Source organism: Plectropomus leopardus, chromosome 1 (genome assembly GCF_026936395.1).
Source record: "Plectropomus leopardus strain MGB_pleo_1.0 chromosome 1, ASM2693639v1, whole genome shotgun sequence".
In the NCBI taxonomy this organism is placed as follows: domain Eukaryota; kingdom Metazoa; phylum Chordata; class Actinopteri; order Perciformes; family Serranidae; genus Plectropomus; species Plectropomus leopardus.
In genome coordinates, this window is record NC_142176.1 from 12935637 (window position 1) to 12963502 (window position 27866).

A 27866-nucleotide genomic window follows, 5' to 3' on the forward strand; every position below is an offset into this window, starting at 1 on the left:
CCGCCTCTTACACACACAAAAATTAAGCCCAAGAGCTCTCATCAGAAAACAAAAAAAACATGCAGGCTGAGGAATACAATCGCAGAGGTAATCATAACTTATATTTTATCATTGACGCATTTTGTATGTGTTGTTATGTATTTCACTGCGAATAATGATAAGTAAACATGGGAATATGGAAACACATCATTCCAGATGTTACAGTGTCTGTTACTGATCAGGTAAGGAGCTGGTGGACTACATTACACAGTACCTGGACTCCATCAGGGAGAGGAGGGTGATTCCAGATGTGAAACCGGGTTACATGAAGGAGCTTCTCCCTGACGCTGCGCCCACAGAGCCGGAGGACTGGGAGAGTATCTTCAACGACATCGAGAAAGTCATTATGCCAGGAGTAAGTTCCAAATGTCACCCATTTTCACAGTGGTTCTCAGCCTTTTTAGTGTAACGGACCCCTAAATTGACCCATATTAGGTCATGGACCTAGATTTTGATAAGATTTTCACCCCAGGGACCTTGATTTAAAAAGATTTTGGTTGTTCTATATGATCAAGACCAAGATACACTGTGGAAATGCTTTTTTTTTAACTTTAAAAAGCATGTGTTGACACTGCGCTGGAAGTTTAAGTTGATTGAATGTAAGAGGACAAGTTGAGGTAAATTAATAATGATTAAACTAGACTTCTCAAATTTGAGGCAGCTCTGACATTAACTTTTTTAAGATAAAACAAATAATCTCTTTTTACGGTGTAGAACTGTAAAGAAAGTAAAACCTATGCTCAGTGAAGTTATTCTTATGACTAGTACTCACATTTGGTTCACTCTAAAGTGAATAAAATAGTGAAAATAAATAGTGGTTGAGAACCACTACATAATCATATCAGTAAATTTGAATTTATGGCAATAAAGCAAGTATTTTCTCATCTTTTTCTTCAGGTGGTTCACTGGCAGAGCCCTCATATGCACGCCTACTACCCCAGTCTGACTTCATGGCCCTCAATGCTCGGAGACATGCTGGCTGATGCCATCAACTGTGTTGGATTCACCTGGGTGAGGGGAACCTGCACTTTTTTCTTCTCTACATTACCTAAAAACATCACAACTAGTATTGAATATAACTGTGATATTTATAAAATGACATACTGATATCATGTTAACCCCTTGAACCCTGGTTTTAGCTTTATAGTTAGAAAAAGAAAGTGTAATAATAATGCATTTTTTATTTTTGTATATTCTTGTTTCAACACGTCATTGCAGCTACAAGATGTATCACAGTTAGTGGAAAATTCAAGATGTTTTGTGCATAAACTTGATGTTTTGTGCATATTTGAAATTTCTGAAAATGTTGTTACCTTGTTTAGAATTTATTTGTTTGTGTGTGTGTGTGTGTGTGTGTGTGTGTGTGTGTGTGTGTGTGTGTGTTTGCACATTTGTCCACACTGCCTGCAGCTATAATGGTGGATCAACTGTGGGATCCAGCAGATTAGAGATTTAAGAGCTTTAATAATACACAAATGATCATGATAATAATATTGTGCTAATAATTCGGCACAACTTGCATATTTTTTTTAATGTTCCTCTTTGTTTCCCCCTCCACCCCCATACACTCGTATTTTGAGTGTACCCGTTATTCATTTACCAAAAAAGAGACAAAATCCCGATAACATTATTTAAAATTTTCTATAGATATCGTGATAATATTATCATTGTTAGGTCTTTCAGCCGTGATACTGAGGTGTAGTGAAAATGTAATATTGTGCCAGCCCTAATCACAATATTTGAATTTGTCCATCTGGATAAATTAAATTGTCAGTTGTAAATTTTGAACAGGCCTCCAGCCCAGCATGCACAGAGCTGGAAATGAATGTGATGGACTGGTTGTGTAAAGCACTAGGGCTCCCCTCCTTCTTCCTGCACCACCATCCTGACAGCAGAGGTGGAGGCATACTGCAGGTTTGCAGCAGTCTTGTCTGTTTGTTTTAAACCTTTACACATTGTCTCTGTTGTAACTTATTTTCTCTCTCTTCTACCTGACTCTCCTGTTAGAGCACAGTCAGTGAGAGCACGCTGGTTGCTCTGCTGGCAGCCCGGAAAGACAAAATAATGCAGCTTCGTGCTGAGCTCGACCAGGATGTGGACGACTCGGTCCTGAATTCAAGACTGGTGGCCTACGCTTCAGATCAGGTCAGTGTGACCATTTCTTGTGCAATAACCTCCTATCAATTACATGAATAAACTGAGAAACTGATTTGATGTGTGTTATTCAGTTATTCATGTGATGTGTGCTTACTTTTATAGGCTCATTCCTCAGTTGAGAAAGCAGGTCTGATCTCTCTAGTGAAGATCAGGTTTCTGGCCACTGATGAGCAGCTGTCTCTGAGAGGAGACACTTTGAAACAAGCCATACAGGAGGACAGGAGGAGAGGACTGGTCCCTTTCATGGTTGGTATTTGACACTGAAGGATGGGGAAGCATGTGGGTGTTCGGGTGGAGAATGTCAGAATTAAGCCAGTGGTTTTACATGTTTTAGCTGACATCATGTTCTTGGCGGTCTGTTATGTTATGTTGTAACACTGGCAGCTACTTTTTGAAAGCCTTCATTATTCATCAACAAGATACTGGGTGTAAGTTTGGTTTCAACACTGGGTGAAAAAACGTATTTGTACAATACTTAAAGATTATGGGAGCTACAATGTGTGAAAAAAAATGTTCTTATTAAAAAGAAATGAAAATATACGACAAAATGTCAACATTTAATGTTATATCTTATAAGTGATTTTGTTTTTATCCTGTTCAGCTGTGTGCAACTCTGGGGACCACAGGAGTCTGTGCCTTCGACAACCTGTCTGAACTGGGACCAGTTTGTATGTATTCAAATATACTCCCAGTAAAAAAAATAAAAAATACTCCCAGTAATGTCGGTTTATCACTGCCTTTAAGGTCAAAATGTGTTTATGTTTCACTGAGATACATTTGAAGAGTTATAGTTGCCATTTAAATGTCTAACAGGTGCAGAAGAAGGACTGTGGCTGCATGTTGATGCTGCATATGCTGGTTCAGCCTATTTCTGTCCTGAGCTCCGCTGGTCCCTGCAAGGCATTGAGTTTGCTGACTCTTTTGTCTTCAACCCTTCCAAATGGATGATGGTTCATTTTGACTGCACAGCTTTCTGGTAAGAAAGAACTCTGAAGCCTCATCTCACGTCATTTCTTTTTTAAAAAAAGTTGGCCTGAAATAAAAAAAGAATTAAAAAAATAAATCCAAAGGATGTTTGCTGTGTTGAAAATGTGGTTTAACTTTGTTTTTTCAGGGTAAAAGATAAATATAAGCTCCAGCAGACGTTCACTGTTGATCCAGTTTACCTCAGACATGAAAACTCACAGGCAGCCACGGACTTTATGGTATCATACTGTCATTTTTTCACCTCATTTAAGATTCAGTTATCATAATAAATCATTTCATGCACCGATGTTTTTGTTCTGTTGTTCAGCATTGGCAAATTCCCCTCAGCCGACGCTTCCGTTCTCTCAAACTCTGGTTTGTTATGCGCTCCTTTGGACTGAAAAATCTCCAGGCTCATATCAGACATGTAAGTGGCATTCAGTTCTCTTTGTGCAAATTATTTTAGAGGTGAATATAAAATATCAGATGCAGACCTAGCTTTTAGGTCTGATGTGCCAAAAAGTTGTTAAGGTGGAAGCTTTTCTATGAACTTTCCCAAAGGATTCTTTCATTATTAGACATAAGCTCTCTGCTTGCTTTGCACTGGGGCCACTTTTGCAAAGGGGCCAGTTAATAAACAAACAATTATTAATATTTCTCTGTCTATATATTAAATAAATTGCCTGTTTTTAACCTCAGGTGTATGCAGGGGCGTTTCTAGGACTTTAAGACATTAATGGGTACCTTCCCCTGACTCTATATTTTTAAACAAACAATCTACATTTTTATGCTTTTTTAAATGTATTCTGACACCTTATTAACAATCAAAGTACACAAGAAATTCTCAATGTGAATCCGTTTATACATTATTATTTTTTTAAATTTGTATTTATATAATCACATATGTAAAGATATTTATTTAAAGATATTACTTAAATAATTTTAGTCTTGTTTAGGGTTGTCTTACCTGTGTGCCATCCATGATGGGGAAGAAGATCAAGGGAAACTTTAAAGACTGGAAGGACAAATCCTTTGTTGGGCACTTGACGAATTTCATACATAAGCCCAGTAACCGTTGCGTATTGTTTAAAAAATAGCATCAGTATTTTCCAAACCTCTCCTTGGGCACCACTAGTCCTCCATGTTTTAGATCAAATTATCAGCTTGTTATCAAGCAGCTTCAGGAGTTCATGACGAGTTGATCATTTGAATCAGCTGCGATAGTGCAGGGACAGATCTAAAACATGAGGGACAAGTAGTACTCAGGGAGATGTTTGGGAAACGCTGGTGTGAAGGTATCGAGTACTAATACCCAGCCCTACGTCCAGCATTACAGATGTACGTGGAGGCTGATGATTTTGTTTTTCTCACTTCCAATACTGAAAAATAAACATTTGATCACAAAAAAGAGGACCTAGCACAAAGAGTATTTACTGTAGGGAATTCAGTGACAACCCACAAAATTTGTTTTTAAGTTTCAGGATTTACATATATATTTTTTCTGTATTTTTTCAGGGCATTGAGATGGCAAAGCTGTTGGAGTCTCACATAAGAAGTGATCCAAATTTTGAGGTTCCTGCTGAGAGGCACCTCGGCTTGGTGGTCTTCTGTCTGAAAGTATGTGACACAAATATGTAACGTTTATAAACTTTGTGAAGCAACATGTCTTTCACTGGCTAATCATTGTCGAAACGTCCCAGTCACACCTTGTTCAAAGGTGAGTTATTGAATAAGGTTAACTGGCTTTATCAAGCTCAGGTGAAGGGCAGAGTCATATCAGTGATCATTAAAAAGAGCCGAAACCTTGACTTGATGTCACTGAGAAGGCTCCAGGTTTGCTCATGAGCCGAAGGCGTTTATGAATATCCATTTACTTCTTCTAGGGAGGAAATGCTTTGACCCAGGAGCTGCTGAGGAGACTGACCCGGTCAGGAACCATGTACCTCATCCCAGCAGACATTCACACCAAGCGCATCATCCGGTTCACAGTGACCTCACAGTTCACCACAGCAGATGACATCCTTAAGGACTGGAGCATCATCTCCAAAACGGCTTCCACTCTTCTGGCTGAGACGCAGGCTCTGAACAACACAGACCAACCAAAATCAGGGAAAGGAGATGCAACAGAGGAAAACCAAGACCCCAACTCAGACACCATTTCTGAGGAGGGAGAGGACACCGCCTCCAGCCTGGACAAGGCTCAAGTGGAGCTGTGGATTGACAAGGCTTGGAATCGTTCCAGGAGGCCTATGCGGTCTCTCAGCTGCAGCAGCGAGCCTCTGCCGTACACTTACATCGGGCCGCTGCCTGGCTATGACTTTGACAAGAGGCCTGTTCTTAAAGATGTTGCAGACACCCTCCCCAGCGCACCATCAGCAGCAGGATCCGGACCAATGTTTAAGATTACAGAAATGCCTTCGAATCTCCTGGGTAAACAGGTCCTGAAAAAGCTGACAAAGTTCTACAGCGTGCCCAGTTTTTGCAACCCGTGGGTGCAATGCGGCCGGCACCAGCTGTGCTGCCCTGTCAAGGTTTCACAGGCAACTCAGAAACACTTGTCCTCCACCTGCAGAAGAATGAACTGTATGTCTTCTTCTCCTGTAGCCAACACAGCTCCTTCTCCTACACCACTGGAAACTGCCCCTGCACCGAAGCTCCTCTAGTTAAGCTGACAGAAGTGTGCAGTACACTGGAAAATGTGACAAATTGATTTTATCTTAAAAAACCGCCTATTTTTTTTTTACTTAAAAATCTCATATTTACTTAATTTTGTGAAGTTGTTGCAACTTAAAAATGACAAACTCAATTAAATCAATCTTTCTATGCTTTAGGAAGTTCAGTAAACCAATTTTACTGTATATCTACAGTCTACTGGTTGCATACCAGTCAACCATATTTGTATTTTCTTAAATATGTTAACAAAACTGAACTCGCAGATCTCCTACCTTCATGATTGGTAAAATCTTCTTTGTCATAATCAAGTTAAGTCAGACAAACTTGGTTCACTGAAGTTGCTAACACTTAGAAAGGACTATGTAATTTCACTTATCGTTTTTACATTTCAATGACTTCACAAAAGTAAGTAAATACTGCTAAATTTTGAGTAAACTTAACAATTAGATATGATTCAGATTAATAGCTATGTTTACTTTTAAGGCAATCAGTTTCCAAGATTATTTTAAGTACGATCAAATTGTCAGATTTTACAGTGTGGTTTATACACAAAAATGAATTCAGCTATTCAATAATTAAGCAATTTGCTGTACCAGCTGTGTTGATGTTGAGCTGGCACAGTCAGTTTTTGCCTGAATCAATCACTACCTAAATGTATCAATGACTTGGGATTGCTTTGCTTGTTTACAATCAAAATTTAAAACATTTTTTTTTTTATTAAAAAGTGCTTAAAACAAAATTATATCCTTTGAAATATTTCAGAACATAATATATTCCACAGGTAGCTTATGAAATGTGCAGGTCATTTGTCATTTATTGGCATCCTTTATCAATTAAAGGAGCAGCAGGATCAGCTTCAGAAGATCATGACGAGTTGATCATTTGAATTAGTTGTGTTAAGTCAAGGAGAGATCTAAAACATGCAGGACAGGTGGTACTCAAGGAGAGGTTTGGGAAATACTGTCCTACGCTCTTCAAAAGGGAGGGGTGAGCGGAGGTATTCAGTTAGTTGAAAACTGTAACCTCACAACTAGATGCCACTAAATCCAAAAAACATAAAACCTAAAAATCAAATGTACAATTTTGAGGATGAAAATCCAAAAATAAACACTGAACACATTCAGAGCCTGAGTCTTCCCTCTGTGATGGAGTTAAATATCTCCTGGGTCATGGGTACGTAGCCTTTGTTGTCCTCCAGGTAGAACAGAGGGTCCGTGACGTCAGCCGGGTTGAAGCCCTCCTCCGCCAGCTTTACCTTCATCTGCTTAAATGTCCCAGTTACTACCAGTGCGTCCTGTCAGAGAGGAATAAATATTTAATGATTGCAAGACAGTTTCAGTCAGATTCCTTATTTTATTTATGTGTTATTATCTTATTCAGCAAGTCTTTGTTTACCTGTATGCGAATGAAGCGCGGCCTTGCATAGCTCGGAAGGTAGTTTTTGACATGCTGATATGTAGCTGTGCCATCAAAGTCCATGTTTTCTTTGAGCTTCAGCGCTGCCATACCAATTCTTCCCTCATGACCTAAAGAGTAAAAAGGTCAAAATAAAAATAATGGTACTTATTTCAAAGTATGAGTATGAACAGCTTACTTTTTATTGTGCAGATTTTTCAAATAGGTGCTTCTCTGTTTCAGATTTTTTTCAATTTCCATATATTATTATATATTTGCAGGATTACATGATTCATGATTACAATGGTTAACGATTAACAGGCATGTGAAAGGTTACAGGTCCAAGATGTCTTATCATAAGTTTAGAAATCACAAACAGACTCACACAGATACAGAGGTGAGAGAAAGGGCTTATACTAGTTTTGCATTTCAGAGATTTCACACATTTTTTCTGACACAAAATATTTGTAATTGTTTTTTAATGAGCATGTCATTTATAATTCCTTAATAATTGCTAATAGTGTCATTTTTACCTGGCACCTTCACACCATAGACATTAGCCTCCTCAATGCAGTCCACCATGAGCAAATGATCGGCCACCTCTGTGGTTGCCACATTTTCTCCTTTCCACCTGTATAGGATAAAAATACGAAGACAGTAAATAAGGGAGCAGTTAGTTATAATGAGGGAAAAAGTCGTTAACAGCTTCCCCGTTGGAACGGCTGTCTGACAGAAAGAAGAATTGGTGAAAATGTTCCAAATACAGAGTATACTTAAAGCAATATTGATTTTTTAGGTGGGACTTTATTTAGGCAGCTAAAATATGTTTTGCTACTGACATCTACTGTATGTTATACGATGACTATGGATAAGTACCCCATACATCCATACCCAAAAAAATCCAACTACCCCTTTAATCTTCTTGGCCTCTGTCTTAAATTCAGCTCTTAGTGATGAAGTGTATTACTTATTTCCATACAGTTATTTTCCAACTGTACTTCAAACATAGCCTGAGTTGATAAAACTTGAAGGGATTCTGAGTAACATTCATCTACTGAGGTCAACCATCCACACAGTTCAGGCTTTGTTCAGCCTTTCACATTGTAATCTAATCAACGGTTATACTGTTTTCGGATGGGGACCCCATTATTTGCTCGGCTTGTCAAATTTATTCAATTAGTTTCATCATCTGACCTGAAAGTGTCTCCGATGCGGTCCTGGAAGTAGACGAATCCTTCACTGTCAATCTTTAGAAGGTCGCCACTGTTAAAGTAGAGGTCTCCCTTTACAAACACATCTCTCAGCTTCTTCTTCTCTGTCTGATTAATGTTCTTGGCGTAGCCGCTGAAAGGTGTTCTCTTGCTGATTTCTGCCACCAACAGACCGGTCTCTCCTGCACGTAAAAGCCAAACCTGCAGGTCATGGATCAGTAAGAACTGGAAGGTCAGGAGGGAGCTGTAATTTTTGATAGAGATTGGCTCACCTCTGGGGACTTTAATACAGAATCCTCTGGAGTCTCTGACTGGCTCCTCTTTCTCTGTGTCGTACCTTATGAGGGCATATGAATATCCCATCTGAAAACCAGACCGAGAGCAAAACATGGTAAAGATTTAACAACCCTATCGCCAGAAAAAAGTTAGTATTTTACATTTCTACAAACCACAAATACGTTATATTGTAGCAAATACGTTGAAACTTTTTGAGGTTCCTACACATTTTAATTAACACTATTTCAAAACTTTTCCATGACTTTTCAAGGACCCATAATAGATTTTATCTGCTTGCCCCATTGGCCTAGCATGTTTCAGTCCATCAGACTTTCTTCACATATAATTTTAACTAGTGGGCATACATAAAAGGATTTTAAAAAAGGAGGGAGAAAATAAAGAAACATAAGTGTGGCAAACAAAACGATGTCACTCAGACGCATATTTGGGTTTCGTTACATCAACAGCTGCAAAAAATAACTTTGCCATTATGTTACATTTTGCGGAAAGTTATCCACAGAAGAAAAAAAACTGTAAAAAGTTGTCCCACAACAACAAAAAAATGAAACAAGGAAGCTCTTACTTTGTGTAGAAAATGCTCTTTGCCAATAGCTCCAACTTTGCCGCAGTAGTTGACAAAACCTATATTTCCTTCTGTTGCTCCATAGCATTCACAGATACGAATGTCCCCAAATCGCTGGAGGAAATCAGTCCAGGTGTCGGCCCTTATCCCGTTTCCAACAGCCACTCTGACTTTATGATCTCTGTCATTGTCCCTCTAGAGGAGAGGTAAGACCAGGGATATAAACATCACATTATGTTGAGCACAAGTAGTATTTCTGACTGCTGCAGGCATTAGATGACATTAAAGCCATTTATGATTTATTCATCAATTTATTGTTGTAGCCATTTATATTACAGGTAGAGTGGTATGATCATACACTGTGGTTTACCTTTGGTGTGTTGCAGAGGTAGCGCATGATTTCTCCAATGTACTGAATGACAGTCACATTGTACTTTCGACAGTCATTCCAGAAGTGGGATGCAGAGAATTTACGTCTTAAAACAACAGTGATGCCTGAAAATGAAGAGGCACAGATTTCAGCAACATGTAATCTCACACCAAGAGCTCAATAAGAGCTGTAAACCTTTAGGACTTTGAAATACAAATAGTGGAAATCAGAGTTTCATTCAAGGTCATTTACCTGTTTGTTTAACCTTTAGTGAACTCATCAGACTGCAGTTTGGAAATCATGTCTTGTAATTTTATGATGCAATGAGTTACCTTTTTCTATGGCTCCACAAAGTCCCATTAGAAAGCCGGCAGAGTGGTAAAGAGGCAGGTACACGTAGATGATATCGTCGGAGCGTACGCCAGCGACAGACTGAAGAAAACCTGCCATCCACATCCTCTCGTGGTTAATAATAGCTGCCTTGGGAAGCCCTAGTATAAAATATTAGACACAGATATAATCCTTATTGTCCTAATTCAGCAGCTCAATGTCTGCACACTAAAAACACAAACGTAGATTAAAAGTCAAGGTCAAATTTGGGACTCTCACATTACCTGTGGTTCCTGAGGTGTAGATGTACAGCGCAGGACTCTTAATGCCGACATTGGCCCTCAGCTGAGGGGACAGAGGCTCGTCTGAGGCCTGCTGAATTTTGTCAGAGAGGCTTTCAATACCCTCCACATCACAGTCCTCACTGAAGATGAACACACTGACGCCCTGCTGCTTCAAGGTGGGCAGCACCTCCTCTACAGCCTCTCGCAACTCTATGAGAAAAGGACAAAGGAAATTAAGTGAAGGCCTCATGGAGGTCAATGCAGTGGCAGTAAAAAATGGAAAACAGTCTTTAGGCCTATTATGACCAAGCCTGCGCCAAAACGTCAGCTGCCCTAAGTTAGTTGCAGATGTGTCTGCATCTGTGAATTTTAGAGAAAAAATTTCTGCAAACCACAGATTTGTGACAGTTCCTCAAAATTAGGTAGCTGATACTTTGAAACTACCTTGAAAATGCTGTGGTTAGGCACGAAGAGTACATGGTTATGGTTTGGAAAAGATCATGTTTTGGCTCAAAATACCTGGTACTTATGTTTGGTGCCCAAAAAGCCATTGGAAACTACAAAACACCCAAGTTTGGTGCCTAAGACCTTGTGAAAGCACAGCACCGGATAGCACATGACAAATTAGACTTGACATTTGGAAACATCAACATAGGTATCACACAGGAATCATCATTGCATATGTGTCAAAAGTATCAAAGAAAGAAAAGAAACTAATCTACTTTTTGTAGATTATCGATAGATTTGACAGTTTCTGATAAATAAGCATATAATTTAGTTGTAAATTGCTACTCAGGTTTTCGTTGTTTGCAGAAAAGTACAATGCCAACACTGGGCTGACATCAAATTAGGTTTGAGTTACTTCAAAAATAGGGTTTCTATTACATAGCCTACTTTTTCAATCAGAAGTTTATTTTGATTCATAGATGTCTCTTTCAGATTGTAACATGGTTACATTTTATTTATCTTCTTTAAGTAAGGAATCATTAAGGTTAGCTGTTTCTTTTTATGCAGTTATGTCCATATATACTTCAGACAGCATGCAGAGAACATACTCAGCAAGATATGAATTCAATATTATTGATAATAAAGAGTACAATTTCTTTCATTCAAAAATCTCCTGAGAGCTGAACAAGTGTTGATGAATGAGAGGTTGAGGTGTGGAAAACTATCATCACCTTTGGCTACTCCTAAATCAACACGAGGCAAATAGGATAAAGCAGAGCGACACTTAAATGACAAAACAGAACTGAGTGAATCTCGGTGTTGTTTTCGCAGCTCACCGGCACCAGCGACCAGGACTTTGGCTTCACAGCAGGAGAAGCAGTGCAGCAGAGACTTGGATCTGATGTTGTAGTTCAGTAAAGAAGCTGTGCATCCCAGTTTGGCCAGCGCGAGCCAGGTCCACACAAACTGCGGCTCGTTTCCCAAGAAGAGGGCCACCGTGTCCCCCTCCTTCAGCTGGACCTGTGAGGACAAAGCTCGGGCCACTCGGTTGCTCTCCTTGTCGGCTTGGCTGTAAGTGAACGAGCTGTCCTCGAAAAGTATGAACTTCTTGTGCGGCTGCTTCTTCACTTGTTCCAGAAAACGATCCAGAATACTGTGAAAGGGTTTCTGCTTCCTGATTTTGTTCAGGATGCGGTAGATTTTAAGTGAAGTAATTAAATAACTCAAGTCTTGTAAAAAGTAAGGGTTTCGCAAGAAAAGAAATAATGGCAAAAGCGCCAAACCCGCAAGAGCGGTGTATAGAAAATATGCGATCATTATAAATCAGAGAGGTTTCAGTCCAGCTGCAGCCAGAGTCCTGAAAGTTGCGACTTTGAACAGCAAACAGCTGGATATACGCAGTAAACGCCTCTTGAACTCTGGCCGATTTTCTGCTCTGAGGGCGGAAACAACGGAATTTCTGTGTATAAATCTGAAACCTGTGAATGGCTGCATGTTTATGCCTTTACTGCGCCTCTGGTGCAATCTTTGTGTTATCCAGCAGTGGAAGAAGTATTCAGATCCTTTACTTATGTAAAAGTACCAATATCACCCGGTGGAAAAACTCTGTTTCAAGCAGGATAAATGTCCTGCATTGGAAATCGTAGGCCTACTTAAATAAAAGAAAGTAGCCTATGTATAATCAGGAAAATATACCTTAAGTAAAAATAGTCAGTGCAAAGAAAATAGTTTTAAATAACACTCCCCAAACATCAAAATTGATTTAAAAATAACTAAATAAACATTTTTAAAAACAACCACAAAACACCTAATACCTCACAGTTATTAAAAAAGAAATTAATTCAAAAATCTCTCAAATGCTAAATTGTATTTTAAAAGGGAGAAAAAAAACACCTAACAACTAGAATTTATTAAAAAAAAATACAAAAGAACACCTAAAACCTCAAATTTATAAATTAAAAAAAAAAATTCTATATTTAAAAACTAAAAACGACTTAAAAGTTCAGCCAAAATAGTTCGTTAGTTTTCTATGAACAGACAGATTGATTAATGAACTGATTGTTTCAACTGTACTTGTACCAACTGTAATTTCATTCATAACAAAACATCATATTTTATAACGTTTAAGTTTTTATGCAAAAATCTTAATCTGTAAAACAACTAAAGCTGTCAGATAAATGTGGTGATGTAAAGAGTTCAATATTTCCCTCTGAAACTGGTGTTATCATCATGTATTCGGAACAGGCTTCCACTGAAGCGTGATAAAATATCTGTTTCTGTTCTGAGTCATACAATAAATGTGTGCGAAAACTGATTATCCAAATTTAAATCAACAACATTTTACAGTTTGCTTTTTGCGTTTTTGCGTTTTTTACACTTTTGCTTGTGTGAAGACTGTGCACCACCACAAGAATATTATTTTCTTTCATGTGAAAAACTTTTGTTAATGTTTACTACAGTCATTATGCTGTTCTCTGTTACTTACCAAGAAAAGAAAGGTAATCCATGTTATTGCCTCAGTATATTTGTCTTTCAGTAAAAAAAACAAAACAATCAATTTTATGCCCTCAAAGTCAAATTTTCCCTGGGGTATTGAAAATGGTATTGAATATCTACATTATTCAGAGTATTGTTTCAAAGTAATAAATTCCCTGATTGTTACAACACTAGAATGCATAAATACACTGACAAATCACTGAACAGGCCTATTGGGCACAGACCCGGGGGCCCAAAGTGTCAGGGCAGCCCCTTGCCTTCACTTGCAAAATGTCAAATTTCAAATTAACATAATGCTGACCAGGAGAAGACTCAAAATGACCACAAAGAGTTGCAAAGGAACTGCAAAGATACACAAAATAACCACATGGAGGCACAAAGCCACAAAAGATGCACCAGAGTCGGTGGCGCCCTTTGCGTATCGGTGACCGAGGGGGCCACTGTCTAATAATCAACCATGCATAAACATGCTGTAAATGTCAGTACATAACAGGTGTCAGTTACAAATGCATACATGGCAAACTATGAACATCCCTGTCCACATACTTCTGTCTACTTTTGGTCTTTGTCCTGTTTTTCATGGTTTGGGCTCCAGTTGGTCGCCCTGCGAGAAATCAGGAGGGGGAATAAAACATTTACCATTCATATAGTTTTCGTGTATTCACACTGGTTTCTATAATGCATAACATAATGTACTAGACTAAACTACACTGAGGACCAGTGGTGGACTGTAACTAAGTACATTTACTCAAGTACTGTACTTAAGTATGAATTTGAGGTACTTGTACTTTACTTGAGCCTTTCATTTCTTATGTCACTTTATACTTTACTCCACTACTCTTTAGTTCACTACATTTATCTGACAGCTTTAGTTATTTTATAAATCAAGATGGGGTTTTTTTTGCATAAAAACATAAGAAAAGTTACAGTATATGTTGATTTTTATTAGTGAAATATAGTTTTTATAAGTGCAGTTGAAACAATTAGTTGATTAATCAGTCAGTTGAATTTGGGGATGTTTTTTCAGTTTTTTATAATTTTGAGGTTTGAGACATGTTCTCTATTTTTCTTTCTTTTTTTTAACAATTTAGAATTTTGGGGATTGTTTTGTTTGTTTTTTAGATTTTTCTGCATAGGGTACTTTTACCAATACTTTCAGTACATTTTCCTGGTTATACTTAAGTACCATTTCCAATGCAGGACATTTACTTGTAATAGGGTATTTTCACAGGGTGATATAACTACTTTTACTTTAAAGGATTCGAATACTTCTTCCACCACTGCTGAGGACAGAGACTTTGGTTACATGTGCATTTGTCTCCACCTTGCGGTTTTTCTGTCACATCTGAAATTTGTCTTTGTGTTGGTATGATTAAAATCAGAAAAGACCTACAGTACATGAAAACAAATCCTGATTTTAATGCTAGAATTACTTTAATTTTCAGAAAATTTAGGTAATTCATATTTACAGATAATGGCACATAAATCTAAAATCTAAAAATCACATTGGGGTCTGTCCTATATTTTTGTAAGCTATTACATGCTGTTCATGTCTTTTCTTATAAACAAAGTATTCTGTTAGGTACATCACAAACTACCTGTGAGAGGGTCGCCGATAGCCTCTATCTTAAAGTTTGTTCTTTATAAAAACCATCAGAAGCATCTCAGTAAACTACACTTTAAGTTTATAAAGACACATAGCAACGCTTCTCAGCACCATTATTAGCCTGAATAAAGTAAAAGCAGCAGTCCTTATACTGGAAAGCAGTCATCATGCTTGTAAATATACTATTTATATTATCACATGCCAGTAAAATATATTATATATAATATCAAACTCCCTCCCCTCTGCAGGCTGACCGACATGAACCCTACACTTTCGATTTCCATCTGCTGGTTTTAAGAAAGTTGTGTATGCTTCCATGTCGTTTTGCAACACACAAATAAATCAGTAAAAATATTTGTTCAGTCACTGAGCTGAAAGTTGACTATTAAAATGTAGGCAGACTGAAAGTCCTGCAGAGTTAGAGGCTCCTCATAGTTTGATGTTTCCTGAAATGATGGAGCTGTAGACCTGAGCTGTTAGCGGTACGTAACTTTTCTCTCTGTCATCGAGGATGTAAAGAGGGTCCTGGATACGTCCTGGATCGAAACTCTGCTCCACTAACTTCACCTTCATCTGCTTGAAAGTCCCCGTCACCTCCACGGCGTTCTGAGCGGCACAAAATACTCAAAGTCAAAACAGCATCAAAATATCATCTGCTTTTGATTACATGGCTGCCTTAACTTTATTGTACCTGATGTTTCTTTCAAAAATGAAATGCAGTGTGAGTGTGTTTGTGTGTGTGTCTGTGAGGTAACATACCTGTATTCTGATAAAGCGAGGTCGAGCATATGAAGGCAGGTAGCTGACCACATGGTTATATACTCGACTTCCTTCAAACTGGGCACCCTCCTTCACAGTGACCGCTGCCATCCCTATACGTCCCTCATGCCCTGCATTGCCAACCAAAATTAAAAAAGACAAAGCAATTATTTACCAATCCAAGTCAATGTCTCTTATCAGTGTTTTGCTAAGTGGAAATCAGGACATTCTTATAAAACATGCCGTCAGGTAAAATGTACTTTGGAAATGACCGTCACCTGGCACTTGGACTCCATAAACATTGGCTTCTTTGAGAGAATCACCGATTGTCAGGATGTCCGACACCTCGTTTGTGGCTACATTTTCACCTTTCCACCTGTGAGCTCAAACAATTTGCAACTTCACATACAATGTAGATTTTATTTCTTTTAAAAACTTACAATTTAAATTTACAATTTAGTCTACAGGTGCATGTGAGGAAACAAAGACCTAACTGTTACTCATGTTAGATACACAACTACAAGTTTGCACAGCTTTGTTTTATATGTATATAATATTCTTAACTATGTTTTATTACCTTATACTCACCCAAAAGTAAGATGTTCAGCTACATACAGTACTTAGCACATGGGGGAAGTTTCAGTTCTGCAATCTTACCTCTAGATGCCACTGAATCCTACACACTGGAGCAGCGTTTCCCAAATCTCTCCTTGAGTACCACTTGTCCTGCACATTTTAGATCTCTCTCTGCAGCAATACAGCTGATTCGAATGATCAACTTGTTATGAATTTCTGAAGCTGCTTAATGACTGATCATTTAATTGAGCTGTGTTGCAGCAGGGAGATACCTAAAACATGCAGGACAAGTAGAAATCAAAGGAGAGGTTTGGGAAGCTGCGCTAAACCATTGAGGGAGCCTGGGGCATAACATACAAGACTGAACAATCAAGGCATAGTTTTAAATTATTCCTCCCACTTACTGAAAAGCTAGCATGACATGGTTGGTACCACACTGCTCAGGTTTTCTACTTGCACATACCAGTAGGCCTATCATCGCTCTCATTTCAAAACCCAGCACTGTACAGCCTCTGAAAGATGGGAAAGTTGTCCGGCAATTATTGCAAACGTATTATTAGGAGAAATAAACATATCATCCTTGTGTTTAATTTATTCACAATAAAAAACTTTTTCTTCTTTCTAAATATACTAAAAGAGGCAGAATCTTTCTTAAACCTGTTTCAGGCCAGTTATGAAAGAGCTTAACAACAGAAACTAAAACATTATTGATATGTAATACATTCTTTAACTGACTTTTACCTTGTGATGTTTGGTCAGTGATTCTGAATATAAGCTCAAAAATCAAATCAGGGCACGTCTCTGTACCTGAATGTGTCTCCTACACGATCCACAAAGTAAATGAAGTTGTCTTTGTCGATCCTCATCAGGTCTCCGCTGTTGAAGTAAAGATCTCCTTTCTTGAGAACATTGCGAAGTCTCTTCTTCTCCGTTTGTTCTTCGTTCCGAGCATACCCAACAAAAGGGGCGATGTCTGTGATCTTTGACACCAGCAGTCCCGTCTCACCTTAAAGAACAAGCCGAGAAACATGTCTTTTACTGCCATCGTCTATCAATGGACTACCTACCTCATCACCTGCATTCTGATTTGGTTGATAAAAACTTCTTCCTGCAAGATCCAGAGTTTAGACAGGAGTTTGTTCACCTTTGGGCGCCTTCACACAGAGACCATCAGCATCCCGAATCGGTTCATCCCGCTCAGTGTCATACTTTATCAGAGCGAAGGGAAACAGCCTCTGCAGGAGGAAGTACAGACATCAGTAATTCATTATGAGCCCAATACATTATTCACCAGCATCAAAATTAAACATATTATTGCCCATTATTTCCACATTATTTATTGACACACAATACAATACAACTTTATATCTAATTGTTAAATTTACTCAAAGCTCATTTACTTAACTGTGTGAAGTACTTACAACCTAAAAATGACAAGTGAAATTACCTTGTTCTTTCCGAGTGTCTTCAGTAAACCAAGTTAGTCTGACTTAGCTTGATCAATACAAAGAGGATTTTGCCAGCAAAGAAGTTTGGAGATCTGCTAGTTCTGTTTTGTTAACAAGTTTAAGAAAATACAAATATGATTGACTAGTTTGCAACCAGCAGAATACAGATATATAGTACAGTTTATTGGAAGTCACTAAAACTTAAAAAGATTGATTTGGTTAAACTAATCATTTTTAAGTTGCAACAGTTTCACAAAATCAATTAAATATAACAAAATTTTAAGTAAACTCAATTATTAGATATAAAGTTCCAATAAATTAGGACTAATGGTTACATTTATTTACATTTTTCAAGGCTATCAGTTGCCTTCTTTTTTTCAGTGAGATCAGATTTTACAGTGAATATTTGTGTGTGATTCCAACAAATGTATATATACTGACTTTTCCATACACACTCATTTGGCTGCAAACAATGGCAGGAACGATATTAGTAGACTTAGAGTATATAGGTCTGTTTTAAATTCATTCTCACCTTATGAAAAAAGTTAACTCGTCCAATTGCTCCGATTTTCCCTGTGTAGTTGACAAATCCCACGTTTCCCTCAGTGGAGGCGTAAAACTCTCGGATTTGAATGTTTCCAAAGCGACTGAGAAATTCTCTCCAAACCTCTGCTCTGACTCCGTTGCCAATGGCCAGTCTTACTTTATGGTCCTTGTCATTTTCTCTCTGAATTGTCAAATAAAAATAAAATAAATAAAAGATTAAACATTTTGTAAGTACTAAAGAAATATTTTGTCATTCTTCTTGTCATTCAAGTGGTCTAAGAGAACACTGGACTTCTACTCCTCTTGGCTCTGTTTTCAGGCTTTACAAATGCAGATGTGTGCACGTCTCTTTGGTGAAAGAATGATTCAATGACAGAGAATCCTGCAGAGAAAGTTGCTATTCCAGCTTTGGCAACAGCAGGCTCACGGCTGAATCTTAAGTTCACATTCATGTAGCTAACCTTTATCAGTGCTTTGAATCACAGTGTGTCCTTCACCGCAGTCCCTGTCGCTAAAGACCACTTTGCTGTGCCGTGCACTTTGCATGTAGCAGCTCCAGTCACCCACTCAGCAACCCAAATCCCGCAAGTGCAAACCGCAGCTGGGACCAGACAGCATCGATTCACCACTGGATCAGCAAACTTTCTGTTACTGCCTTTACACAGACAAGACCCAGCAGACAGCAGGCGCTGGGGGGTTTGCGTTGGCTTAATTCAAACTGTTACTGCTGTCAGCCAGAGGTCCGTCTCCCACGCTGCTGCCAGCTTCTGAATGAGCTGAATGCAACTCCGCAATGAAATAAGATCAGATAAATCAGTGTATGGAAAACACTCTGTAACTGTATGAAGCACGTGCATGTCCCTGATGGCTGTTTATGAAAGGGACTTAGGACAGAGATGGGGGAGCTGCAGAGGGAGGGTGTTTTTTCAAATTCTACCTTTTTTTCTTTTTTTAACTTCTAAATCCAGATTTCTGCATTCCCACCTTCAATTAAACTGTAAAACCTGGCCAGACAAAGAGGAAATAGTGGGTATGCTACCAAAAACCACCTGTCAGCATTTTTAAAAACACAGTGTGAGACTGAACTGCCGTTAAACACACGCATTTGTAAGTCATGTGCTTTGTAATAAATTGACATTATCATTCAATGGAGCCATTAATTAAGATCCTCTGTAATCAAGTAATGCCTATATGTACAAATTTGACATGAGACACCAGTTCACGTGCAAACATACAGTATGTGAATATTTGTCTCTTTAAAAACAAAACAAATACTGTGTAAGAAATACAATTCACTGTAGTAAATGTCACCCACACTAGTACAGGGTAATTTGTATGCCAAGTTACTTGATATGGTCTTCCTAAGTTAAGGCCAGCATCTATTCCTAGTGGTGACCAGATACAGACAGACTGGAAGAGGGTCATGGAGTAAATTGAGACTGCACTTCATGTGATGCAATTAGATACTCTGAATGGCCATACATGTCTGCAGAGTGTTTACAGTACTCCTAAATACAGCAGACTCATCTTTAAAGGATCGGAAAGGTGTGCAATGCTACTTTACAAACGTCTCTTTATAATATCTGCAGCCTAAAGATTCACATGTATCCATAATGTTGCATGCTGTTCAGACCTCAATAGATACTGACGCAGAGAGCTGGAACCCGATAGTTGAGATTTAACGATTTCTATTTTGGTAAGCCAGCTGTGCTGTGGTGGGGGAATGTACAGATTTGGAAAGTTATCTCTGACTAGCCTGCTGCAGCCGGTTCACAGTGCTCTGTCTCAGCAGCTGTCTCAATTAAAAGAGCATGACACTGACTACGATGGTAGCAAGAAGGCGTGGTTCACAAAGATCCAGTGTGAGCTTGTTTGAGTTGCAATCTCTCTAAAAATTGGCATGCTTAATATGGAAAAAATCACAGCTAGGTAACAGTTGAAAATGAAAAGGTAAAATTATCTCCTTTAATATAGGCAATGCCTATTTTGTTCTTGTGTTTTTTCTTGGTTTTTGCTTTGCTTTTTGTTTATCCTTTTTCTTTTTTTAAAATTTAGTTTCTATTTTATCATTATTATTAGTACTGTTTTTTCATACATATTTCTATACATTTGCATGTGTTGTTTTCTTCATTTGACTTTAAACGTTAAAGTTTGGTTCATTTTGGGATGGAATATCACCATTAAATATGTACTTTGTAAGGTTGAATATAGACATGAAAAGACCAATAGTATCATAAGTATGTGAGCTTTATTGTAAATATCTTCTCTGTGTTGTGTGTTCTATGTATTGTCTTTGTGTTAAATGAATAAAAAAGTTTTTAAAAATGGCTTTTAATAAATAAATAAAGGTTACTGGATAGGGCTGCAGCAGCATGTCAATCAGTTCGCATATTGGAGGGATATTTTTAAATATGTGGCATCAAGTGTGGCGGTTTATTTATGACAGCTCCTTCATAAACTCAGATGACAGATGACAATTATATACATTGAAGTTGCCCCTTAAGGCACAATATGCAGGATTTTCCTTTTAATTTAAACTTTAAGATTTCTTTCTCAAGAGTGTCCTTGCCAAGACAAGCAGCAGCACAAGTTACAGACAGACAACAAAGAACAAAAAATCAAAAATCAAAATATGCAACTCCAAAACAAGCAATATAAAACACAACAATAGCACAAAAAAGAGTTACAAAATGAAAGGAATAAGAGTATGCTAAGATATGCTACAAGGAAACTATAAATACTGTAAAAAAAATTAAGACCAGCTAAGATACACCCAGATTGTTTGTAAACAACGAAAGTGAAAGTAAAAGCCAACCACTGCGCCTTGCTGTATTTACGTTTTTTTCAGTGCTGTGCCTCTTGGATGCTTTCTGCTGACCGTTTAGCACCCAGTTGCTACCTTTTTTTAAAGCCCCAACCTCACCTGAGCGCTGTACCATTACATGTCCATAACATCCCAAACACAGAAAATAAGAAGAAAAAAAGAAAAGAAAGGCAGAGGGCAGAGTCTCTGCAGAAGAAAACACCACCACAATCTTCTCATGGGTCATAAATGATGATAAAGAGGGATCATTTCTATATGAGTTTATACCCTGTTTTTTGGTTTTTTTGGGGTTTTTTGGAAAATCCTGCATAGTACATCTTTAACAACTTTCCAAAAGAAATCTTGATATAAAGGTATTATCTAGTCAAATGTTCCTCATATGTCCTCTGATTGAGAGGGGGTGTGACCTTTACCTCCTGCCAACCCTAAGGAAATGTCACTGGTTTGTGTTTCAGTTTCAGCTGTCACATGATCAAGACACTGCAGCTGCAGAGACTTTTCAACACTACAAAGACTAAAAAGTGAGGTAAATGTGGAATAAGTGGGATAAAAACAATTTAGTAAATTAAAGGACAGAGTCGGCAACTTAAAGGTCCAGTGTATAGGATACAGGGGAACATATCAAATATATTAAGTAAGTTTTCTTAAGTATTTAGTCACTTGAAAATAAGAAACGTGTTTTGTTTTTTTTTAACCTTAGGGTGAGCTGGTTATATCTACACAGGGAGCGCATCCTCGTCCATGGAGTATGCCATGTAGTATTGGCATGTTTGTACAGTTGCCCAGAAAGGCCGAACTAAACACTGGCTCTAGATAGGGCCACTGTAGTAAGCTTCCCTCTGTGATGAGACTGACAGTGTTGGAAAGTCACTGTTTTTTAAAGTGAAACTGTTTTATTCAGTGTTTTACCAGTTTAAATCATCAGGTCCATATGTTTTGTAGAGAAAGAACATCTGTTGATTAACATCTTAATTTCAAGTTATCAGAGAATAAAGGTGTGCACACATTAGCAGGTGCTGAGCTAGAGGCCAGTCTGCCACAAGCCAAACAGCATCGGAGAAATATTGATTTGTAACAACACCTCTGGGGATAATTCGTCTCATGGTAAAAACCTCCTGAACGATGATCACTACAATGAACATGAACACTGAAATACTGCTCAGTTTTACAGCACTGCATGGCTGCAACACCACTGTGTGAAAAGATAAGAACAGTGAAAATCATTTTACCTTTGATGTGCTACAGAGGTAACGCATCACCTCTCCAATGTACTGCACAACAGTCACACTGTGTTTCCTGCAGTCGTCCCAAAACTGAGAGGCCGAGAACTTCCTCTTCAGAATGATAGTTGAACCTTCAAAATAAGAGCAAAAAAGAGAAATTGATAAATTAAATTTTGATAACACATTCATTTTTATGGCTTTCAATTCAGTGAGTTCTGCTGTTCAAAGTTTTAACTTAGGGGGGGTTAAAAGCTATGGAAAACAATATTTATAATTAGCATAATCAAATATTTAAAATTATGTTACAGAATTAGTATTATTTTTAAGCATGACATTTTTGTTATGTTGATTGGTTTTTTGTAAACCTTCTCTCTGCTTCTTTTTTGTTGTTGTTTTTTACTAATTTTCATGTAGCTTCTTTCATTGCTCATTGCCTTTATGTTTTTGAAAGAAATCAAGCCAATTGGCTCATGTTTCAAAGGGTTAAGCATAGGCATAATGATTATTTTGGGATGTTTATCCACATTTTTAAAATGACTGACCATTAAGGTTGAGGTATAATAATTCTGCAAATAGCATGATTATAACAGTAATATCCCTGGTTATTTCCACTTTGAATTGAAGTAAAGATGAATTATTTCACTTTATGTAAGACTTGAATATTCCAGAAACACTGTTGCCAACAATATTAAACTGTATTCCATCTAACTGCATGTAGTGCGCAACAGGACGGCGATTGTTCTGTGTTGGATATCTCCTGATGTGTGTAACTCAGGCTGCTTACTCAGACATATAATAGCTGTGTGAACTTTAGCCTATTTAGAAAAACGCGGTTATAAAGTAGAGGTAATCTGGTCTTGGTTGACACGGCTCTGTTCAGATTACTGGTTCACAGGCACAAAAGAGTCTTTCATTTAGTCTCCCACAGGGTCAAGAAAACCAGAGAGAGAAGGAGGCGCAAGGAGGCCGAGTTCAATTCGGTTTACAAGTTTTTTAGTGCCATAACCTTATAATTAGGTATTTATCTGAGAAACTTATGAAGGTGCCACTGTCATGAATCTGCATAATATTATTACTTTCTTTCAAATGCAGGGATCTGAGGTTCAAATAATACCTACATACTTTGTCAGTGCTTGCAGGTGGGAAGCCAGTGAAGGATCGCAGCCTTTACTGGATGATGAAAGATCAATAATTTTCAAACAACTAAATATATGAGAATTTAGACATGGCATTTAGACATTCTGTTATCTTTATAGTACAGAAGTAAAATGACTACTCATTGTATGTTAACTATTATTGTTGTCCAGTGGAAACCAGGTATCTCCGATGGCTGACTCTTATCAGCTTCAGACTTTCTATGTTAAACGTAAAACAGCTCTAAGTCTGTCAGTACACACCTGCAATTAGAATCAATGTTCATATTATTCATATTCATTAACAAAAACTATGACGAAAAATGTTCATCAACAGCCTTTTTTCCACAACAAAGAGAAGAAGTTGATTACCTCAAAATAGATTTTTGATAATACAAACGCTTAAAAAAATGTATGTTTTGACGATACTGAAGTCTTTTGTAAAATGTGTTGAGCCTGGGAACGACTTGCAGTTATTTCACACACATCACACCAGAGCAACAGCAGCCGAGTCGTGATCTGTAATTCAGTGAATTCAATGAATAAGCGAGCGTGTATGTCTTACTGTGGAAGGTGGAGCTCTTGAATGGATTTGCGGAGTTTGTTAATTGTAGCGGTGGCTGAAGGCCAAGCTCCGTTGGTTAGCTGCTGAACCTCTGCAGAGCGAGCAGCCACCAGCTGCCCAAATTCACATCTGTTGATCCCTACAGGACTCAACTCAGATCTGGACTTAGAGAAGGTTTATGGGTTGTTTGACAGGCAGGTAGGAGGCTCAGTTATCTGTGAGTGTAGCTGTGCTGTATGTAAACAATGTGACCTCAAGTTTTCTCTGACAGCTGAAAGTGCTTTTACAATCACAGACTCTGAGACTTAAAACCAACACACTAACTGTGTTCAGTTATTTTTCTACTTCTTCACAATGAGACAGATAAGTCAAAGTTTACAGAAAACCTGGAGACAAATCCTAAATGTCTCAAATTAGTTATTTGTGGTCCCAACATTTTTTAGACCCCAAATAACCCATTTACCAGGCGTAAACAGGGCCTATGTTAAATTACACACAGGCCAACATCTCACAAGGTCACCTTCCTTCCAGTCACAACAAAGGTTTTCCCACCTGGCTATTGTTAAACAAACCTTTACTGCTCACGCACTTTCCAAGGACCCCCAATGTTAATTTACAAGACCCTTAATCCATCAGGCTCACGTGGATATAGGGTTCATTCATTCATTACCTGTAACCTGGACAGGTCAGAACTGCTGACCACAGAGATGACTGATAAAGACAGACAACAATTCATGCTCACATTCCCACCAGTTTAAAGTCACAAATGAAGTAATCTCCCACAGTCAAATGAGGTTTGACTGTGGGAGGAAGCCCACAGAGACCCCCCCGAGAGTCAATTATCAGACATGTAAAACAACCTGAAATTTGGGAGCTCAGTGATGTAAGCATTCATCTGTCTGCAAGGAATCTTACACATCTTTTATTTTACACTCTGCTCTTACATCTCAGTGGTCTCACCTGTCTCAATGGAGCCAATAAAGCCTATGATGAATCCAGCTGTGTGGTACAGAGGCAGGTTGAGGTAGATGACATCACTTGACGTTACACCATTTGAAGATAAAACAACCAGTGCCGTTAAGAGGCGGTTCTGATTGACCACGGCTGCTTTAGGGAGACCTGACATACAGCAAGACACAAACAACACTGACCTTGAAAACTGTCTGTGGTAAACTGTTGTGAGATCAGATTATCACATGAACCTAAAATATCAGCGACTACCACATACCTGTAGTCCCAGAGGTGTAAATATAAACTGCAGGACTTTTGAATGTGATGTGTGATCTGAGGGACCGAGGGAGCGGGGTGTCCGGTGCCTTGTCCACTTTATCAGAGAAGCTCTCAATCCCAGGGGTGTTGCAGTTTTTGGTCATCAGGAGGACGGTGACACCCTGCTCCATCAGTGAGGGCAGCACATCCTCCACTGCTTCCTTTAGCTCTGGAAACGGACGCAGTACAATCATAACCACTACATACTCATTTCAGACTATTAAAGAGACATTAGCAGCTTTACAGAAAATGCAAAAGTCAACTAAAACCTTGCAACTTTTACTTTAATTTATAAGTACTACGTTAGTGAGAAGCTGGAAGACAGTCATTGAAATTCGGGATTTAGATCGGGAGATGATGACTATGTGCACTGAAGTGTTTTGACAACGAAAACACTTCAGTGCACATTGCATCCCTGACTCTGTTAAAAGCTGGGATGACAGGGAGAGGATATCTGGATTTTGATCTTTAAATCCTTCAAGTTGTAAACAAAAAAAACAAACAAACAAAAACAGACCTTGTTTTTCTTCAAGTGTATTATAGGCTCCATTTTTAAGGTGGTGTATGTTTCAAAGAAGAAATTCATAATCCTCTGAATTCTGACTGATTTCTATTAACAGCATTTACTTCTACTTTTACTATCAATACTTAAGTACAGTAAATATCAGATACAATACTCTTCCTCAAGCACTGTTTTGATAGGTGTCTTAAACTTCTGCCAAAGTGTTTTTTGTAAGAAATCTGTACTTTTACTCAAGTAGGGCCTATGGGTCCATCCAGCACTGACAGCCTTTAACTTGCTCTAAAACAGCTTGAACCTTTGGACATAACAAAACTGGCATCTAATCTGAATGCCTTGTTTCAGCCAGCAGCACCTTTAAAAAGCAGGCCTATCTTCCTTAAATATAACTTTTGCTCATGAACACACGTTTGCACACAGATACACACCCGAGGCTGCTATCAAGACTTTGGCCTTGCAGCAGTTAAAGCAGTGCAACAGAGACTTGGTGCGGATGTTGTGATTGAGAAGAGCCACAGGAGAGCCTAATTTGGCCAAAGCCAGCCAGGTAAACATGAAGGCGGGCTCATTCCCCATGAAGAGCGCGACGGTGTCCCCAGCTTTATATCCGGGGTGAGCCTGCAGCGCGTTGGCTGTTTGGTTGCTCCTCTTATCTGTGTATGTGTACGAGTAGTTTTCATTTTCAAACACAATGAAGGGCTTGTCTGGATGCGCAGCGGTCTGCTCCATGAAACGGTCCAAAACAAAGAAGAGAGGTCTCTTTCTCCGCCTCGACACGAACCTCAATAAAATCCGCAGCAGATCCCCAAAATACACAAGATCCATCCAAAGATAAGGGGACAAAGTTTTGACTGCGAACGGTATTATGAGGATACTTGCTAAAATTATAGAAATCAAATACATCTCCATCATGTTTTCTCCTTTAAAACAAGTTTCAGAGAGAGAGAAAAAAAGTGCAGCCCCTGCTGCAAAATGGGGAATGCTGCAAATAAGGATTGTGTTCAGTGGGGCGGGGCATTTTCTCAAAAACTGGGTTAAGTTCATGAAAAAGGTCAAATGGTTGAATATTTTGGATTACATATGATTACATTGTTCAGCCTGTCGCTGTTTTTATTTCAAAAACAAGATGAAAAGAAGGAAGTGGTCTTTAAACTTTGGCTGGCAGGACGGATCAAGACTTATCTGGAGGACAACACAAGGTAAAGGGTGTAAAGCAAGCAAAAAAAAAAAAAAAGTCAGACACATATCTGTCACGTTTAAGCCAAGTGTCAGGGTCAGGTGAAAAACGCTGTTTGGTAGACAACTCTGCAGCTGGTCCAGGGTCAGTGGATGCAGTGGGCGGAGCCGCAAACGCCACACACTCAAAAATAAACAGTATTTTGGGTTTCAAATAGGACTTTATTACAGATTTAAATACAGTTTGGTAGTTTAGTCCAGGTGTCCAACCTTAAGGGTCAGGCTTCCTTCAAAGGATCACAAGACAAATCTGTGACAAGTTCTTTCACACCAAGTCCATGTATTAGTTTATTGGACTGTTCTCTAATCGTTTCTTTTTTTAAAAGAGATATTGGATAAATTTATCTAATGAGCCTCACACAGATTTGATTTTATTTCACTTTATTATGAGAGATAAGTTTGAAATGTATCTTATCTTGTTTTATGCTTCACATGAATACACATACAAAAAATAAATAAACAAATAAATGTTACCATCAACAAAATAATACAATAAATGCTTCGAATCACCACAGACGTTATGAAAAGTCAATGCAGTATGACATGTGGTGTTCAAGTCAGGTACACTGAGGCAACTTAGAAGCCATTCTCTGATTTAATAGTTATTTAAAGGTCCAGTGTGTAGGATTCAGGGCCATGTATTGGCATAAATAGCATCTTTTATTCATAACTGTGGGTTTTTTTAGTGTTTGATCACATAAAATATTTGCTACCTTGGAATGAACTGTTTACACTCAGGAAGCCAGTCATCTTCCAGCAGGCCCCCAGGTAGTGCACTAAGCTTTGAAACCAGTTTTCTTTGTGGCCAAACACTGTAATTACAACTTCCAGGTCTGTCATATGATGCCATTTGGTCCAAAAAGACTTTTTCCCACAGACTTATATTGGCAAAGAGATGTTAGTCAATCACTGCATACCATTTTATTTTATTTTA

The 27866-nt window shown here is 38.4% G+C and overlaps 3 protein-coding genes across 4 annotated transcripts; 1 reads left to right on the top strand and 2 right to left on the bottom strand.

Annotated features, from left to right (window-relative positions):
* hdc (histidine decarboxylase) lies at positions 1–6955 on the top strand. Its single transcript, XM_042489123.2, has 12 exons — positions 1–87; positions 222–394; positions 937–1050; positions 1831–1953; positions 2047–2184; positions 2299–2442; positions 2798–2864; positions 3010–3172; positions 3311–3401; positions 3491–3589; positions 4678–4779; positions 5046–6955. The coding sequence occupies exons 1-12, from the start codon at positions 60–62 to the stop codon at positions 5823–5825; spliced, it is 2022 nt and encodes a 673-aa protein (XP_042345057.1). The 5' UTR covers positions 1–59; the 3' UTR covers positions 5826–6955.
* On the bottom strand, positions 6632–12118 carry LOC121942786 (long-chain fatty acid transport protein 2-like). The gene is made up of 10 exons (XM_042486044.2): positions 11568–12118; positions 10285–10494; positions 10003–10161; positions 9671–9795; positions 9301–9495; positions 8714–8804; positions 8425–8623; positions 7764–7861; positions 7231–7361; positions 6632–7129 (listed from the first exon to the last, which is right to left on the bottom strand). The coding sequence occupies exons 1-10, from the start codon at positions 12046–12048 to the stop codon at positions 6956–6958; spliced, it is 1863 nt and encodes a 620-aa protein (XP_042341978.2). The 5' UTR covers positions 12049–12118; the 3' UTR covers positions 6632–6955.
* A 1117-nt stretch (positions 12119–13235) lies between these two features.
* On the bottom strand, positions 13236–26704 carry LOC121943253 (zgc:158482). 2 transcript variants are annotated; one of them, XM_088075727.1, is made up of 11 exons: positions 26125–26704; positions 25136–25345; positions 24868–25026; positions 22216–22340; positions 18149–18343; positions 17313–17403; positions 16976–17174; positions 15871–15968; positions 15593–15723; positions 15325–15439; positions 13236–13831 (listed from the first exon to the last, which is right to left on the bottom strand). In XM_088075727.1, exons 1-11 carry the CDS (start codon positions 26606–26608, stop codon positions 13728–13730), a joined length of 1911 nt encoding a protein of 636 aa, XP_087931853.1. In that variant the 5' UTR covers positions 26609–26704; the 3' UTR covers positions 13236–13727. The 2 variants fall into 2 exon arrangements, with proteins under 2 accessions (XP_087931853.1, XP_042342676.2); XM_042486742.2 differs by lacking the exon at positions 13236–13831 and having other exon boundaries at positions 14643–15439; positions 26125–26703.
* Between the last annotated feature and the right edge of the window lie 1162 nt (positions 26705–27866).

What these genes read in the sequence shown, in the direction of transcription:
- hdc (XM_042489123.2), top strand. Translation starts at nt 60, where the DNA reads ATGCAGGCTGAGGAATACAATCGCAGAG. An exon ending in GTCTGAACTGGGACCAGTTT is followed by an intron (nt 2,865 to 3,009) that starts GTATGTATTCAA and finishes AATGTCTAACAG; the next exon opens with GTGCAGAAGAAGGACTGTGG. An exon ending in TCCAGGCTCATATCAGACAT is followed by an intron (nt 3,590 to 4,677) that starts GTAAGTGGCATT and finishes GTATTTTTTCAG; the next exon opens with GGCATTGAGATGGCAAAGCT.
- LOC121943253 (XM_088075727.1), bottom strand. Translation starts at nt 26,608, where the DNA reads ATGATGGAGATGTATTTGATTTCTATAATTTTAGCAAGTATCCTCATA. An exon ending in GAGTTAACTTTTTTCATAAG is followed by an intron (nt 17,404 to 18,148) that starts GTGAGAATGAAT and finishes TTCCTCCTGCAG; the next exon opens with AGGCTGTTTCCCTTCGCTCT. An exon ending in TTATGGAGTCCAAGTGCCAG is followed by an intron (nt 15,724 to 15,870) that starts GTGACGGTCATT and finishes TTGGCAATGCAG; the next exon opens with GGCATGAGGGACGTATAGGG.
- LOC121942786 (XM_042486044.2), bottom strand. Translation starts at nt 12,048, where the DNA reads ATGATCGCATATTTTCTATACACCGCTCTTGCGGGTTTGGCGCTTTTG. An exon ending in TTGTGGAGCCATAGAAAAAG is followed by an intron (nt 9,796 to 10,002) that starts GTAACTCATTGC and finishes CTTCATTTTCAG; the next exon opens with GCATCACTGTTGTTTTAAGA. An exon ending in CTGTATTAAAGTCCCCAGAG is followed by an intron (nt 8,624 to 8,713) that starts GTGAGCCAATCT and finishes TTTTACGTGCAG; the next exon opens with GAGAGACCGGTCTGTTGGTG.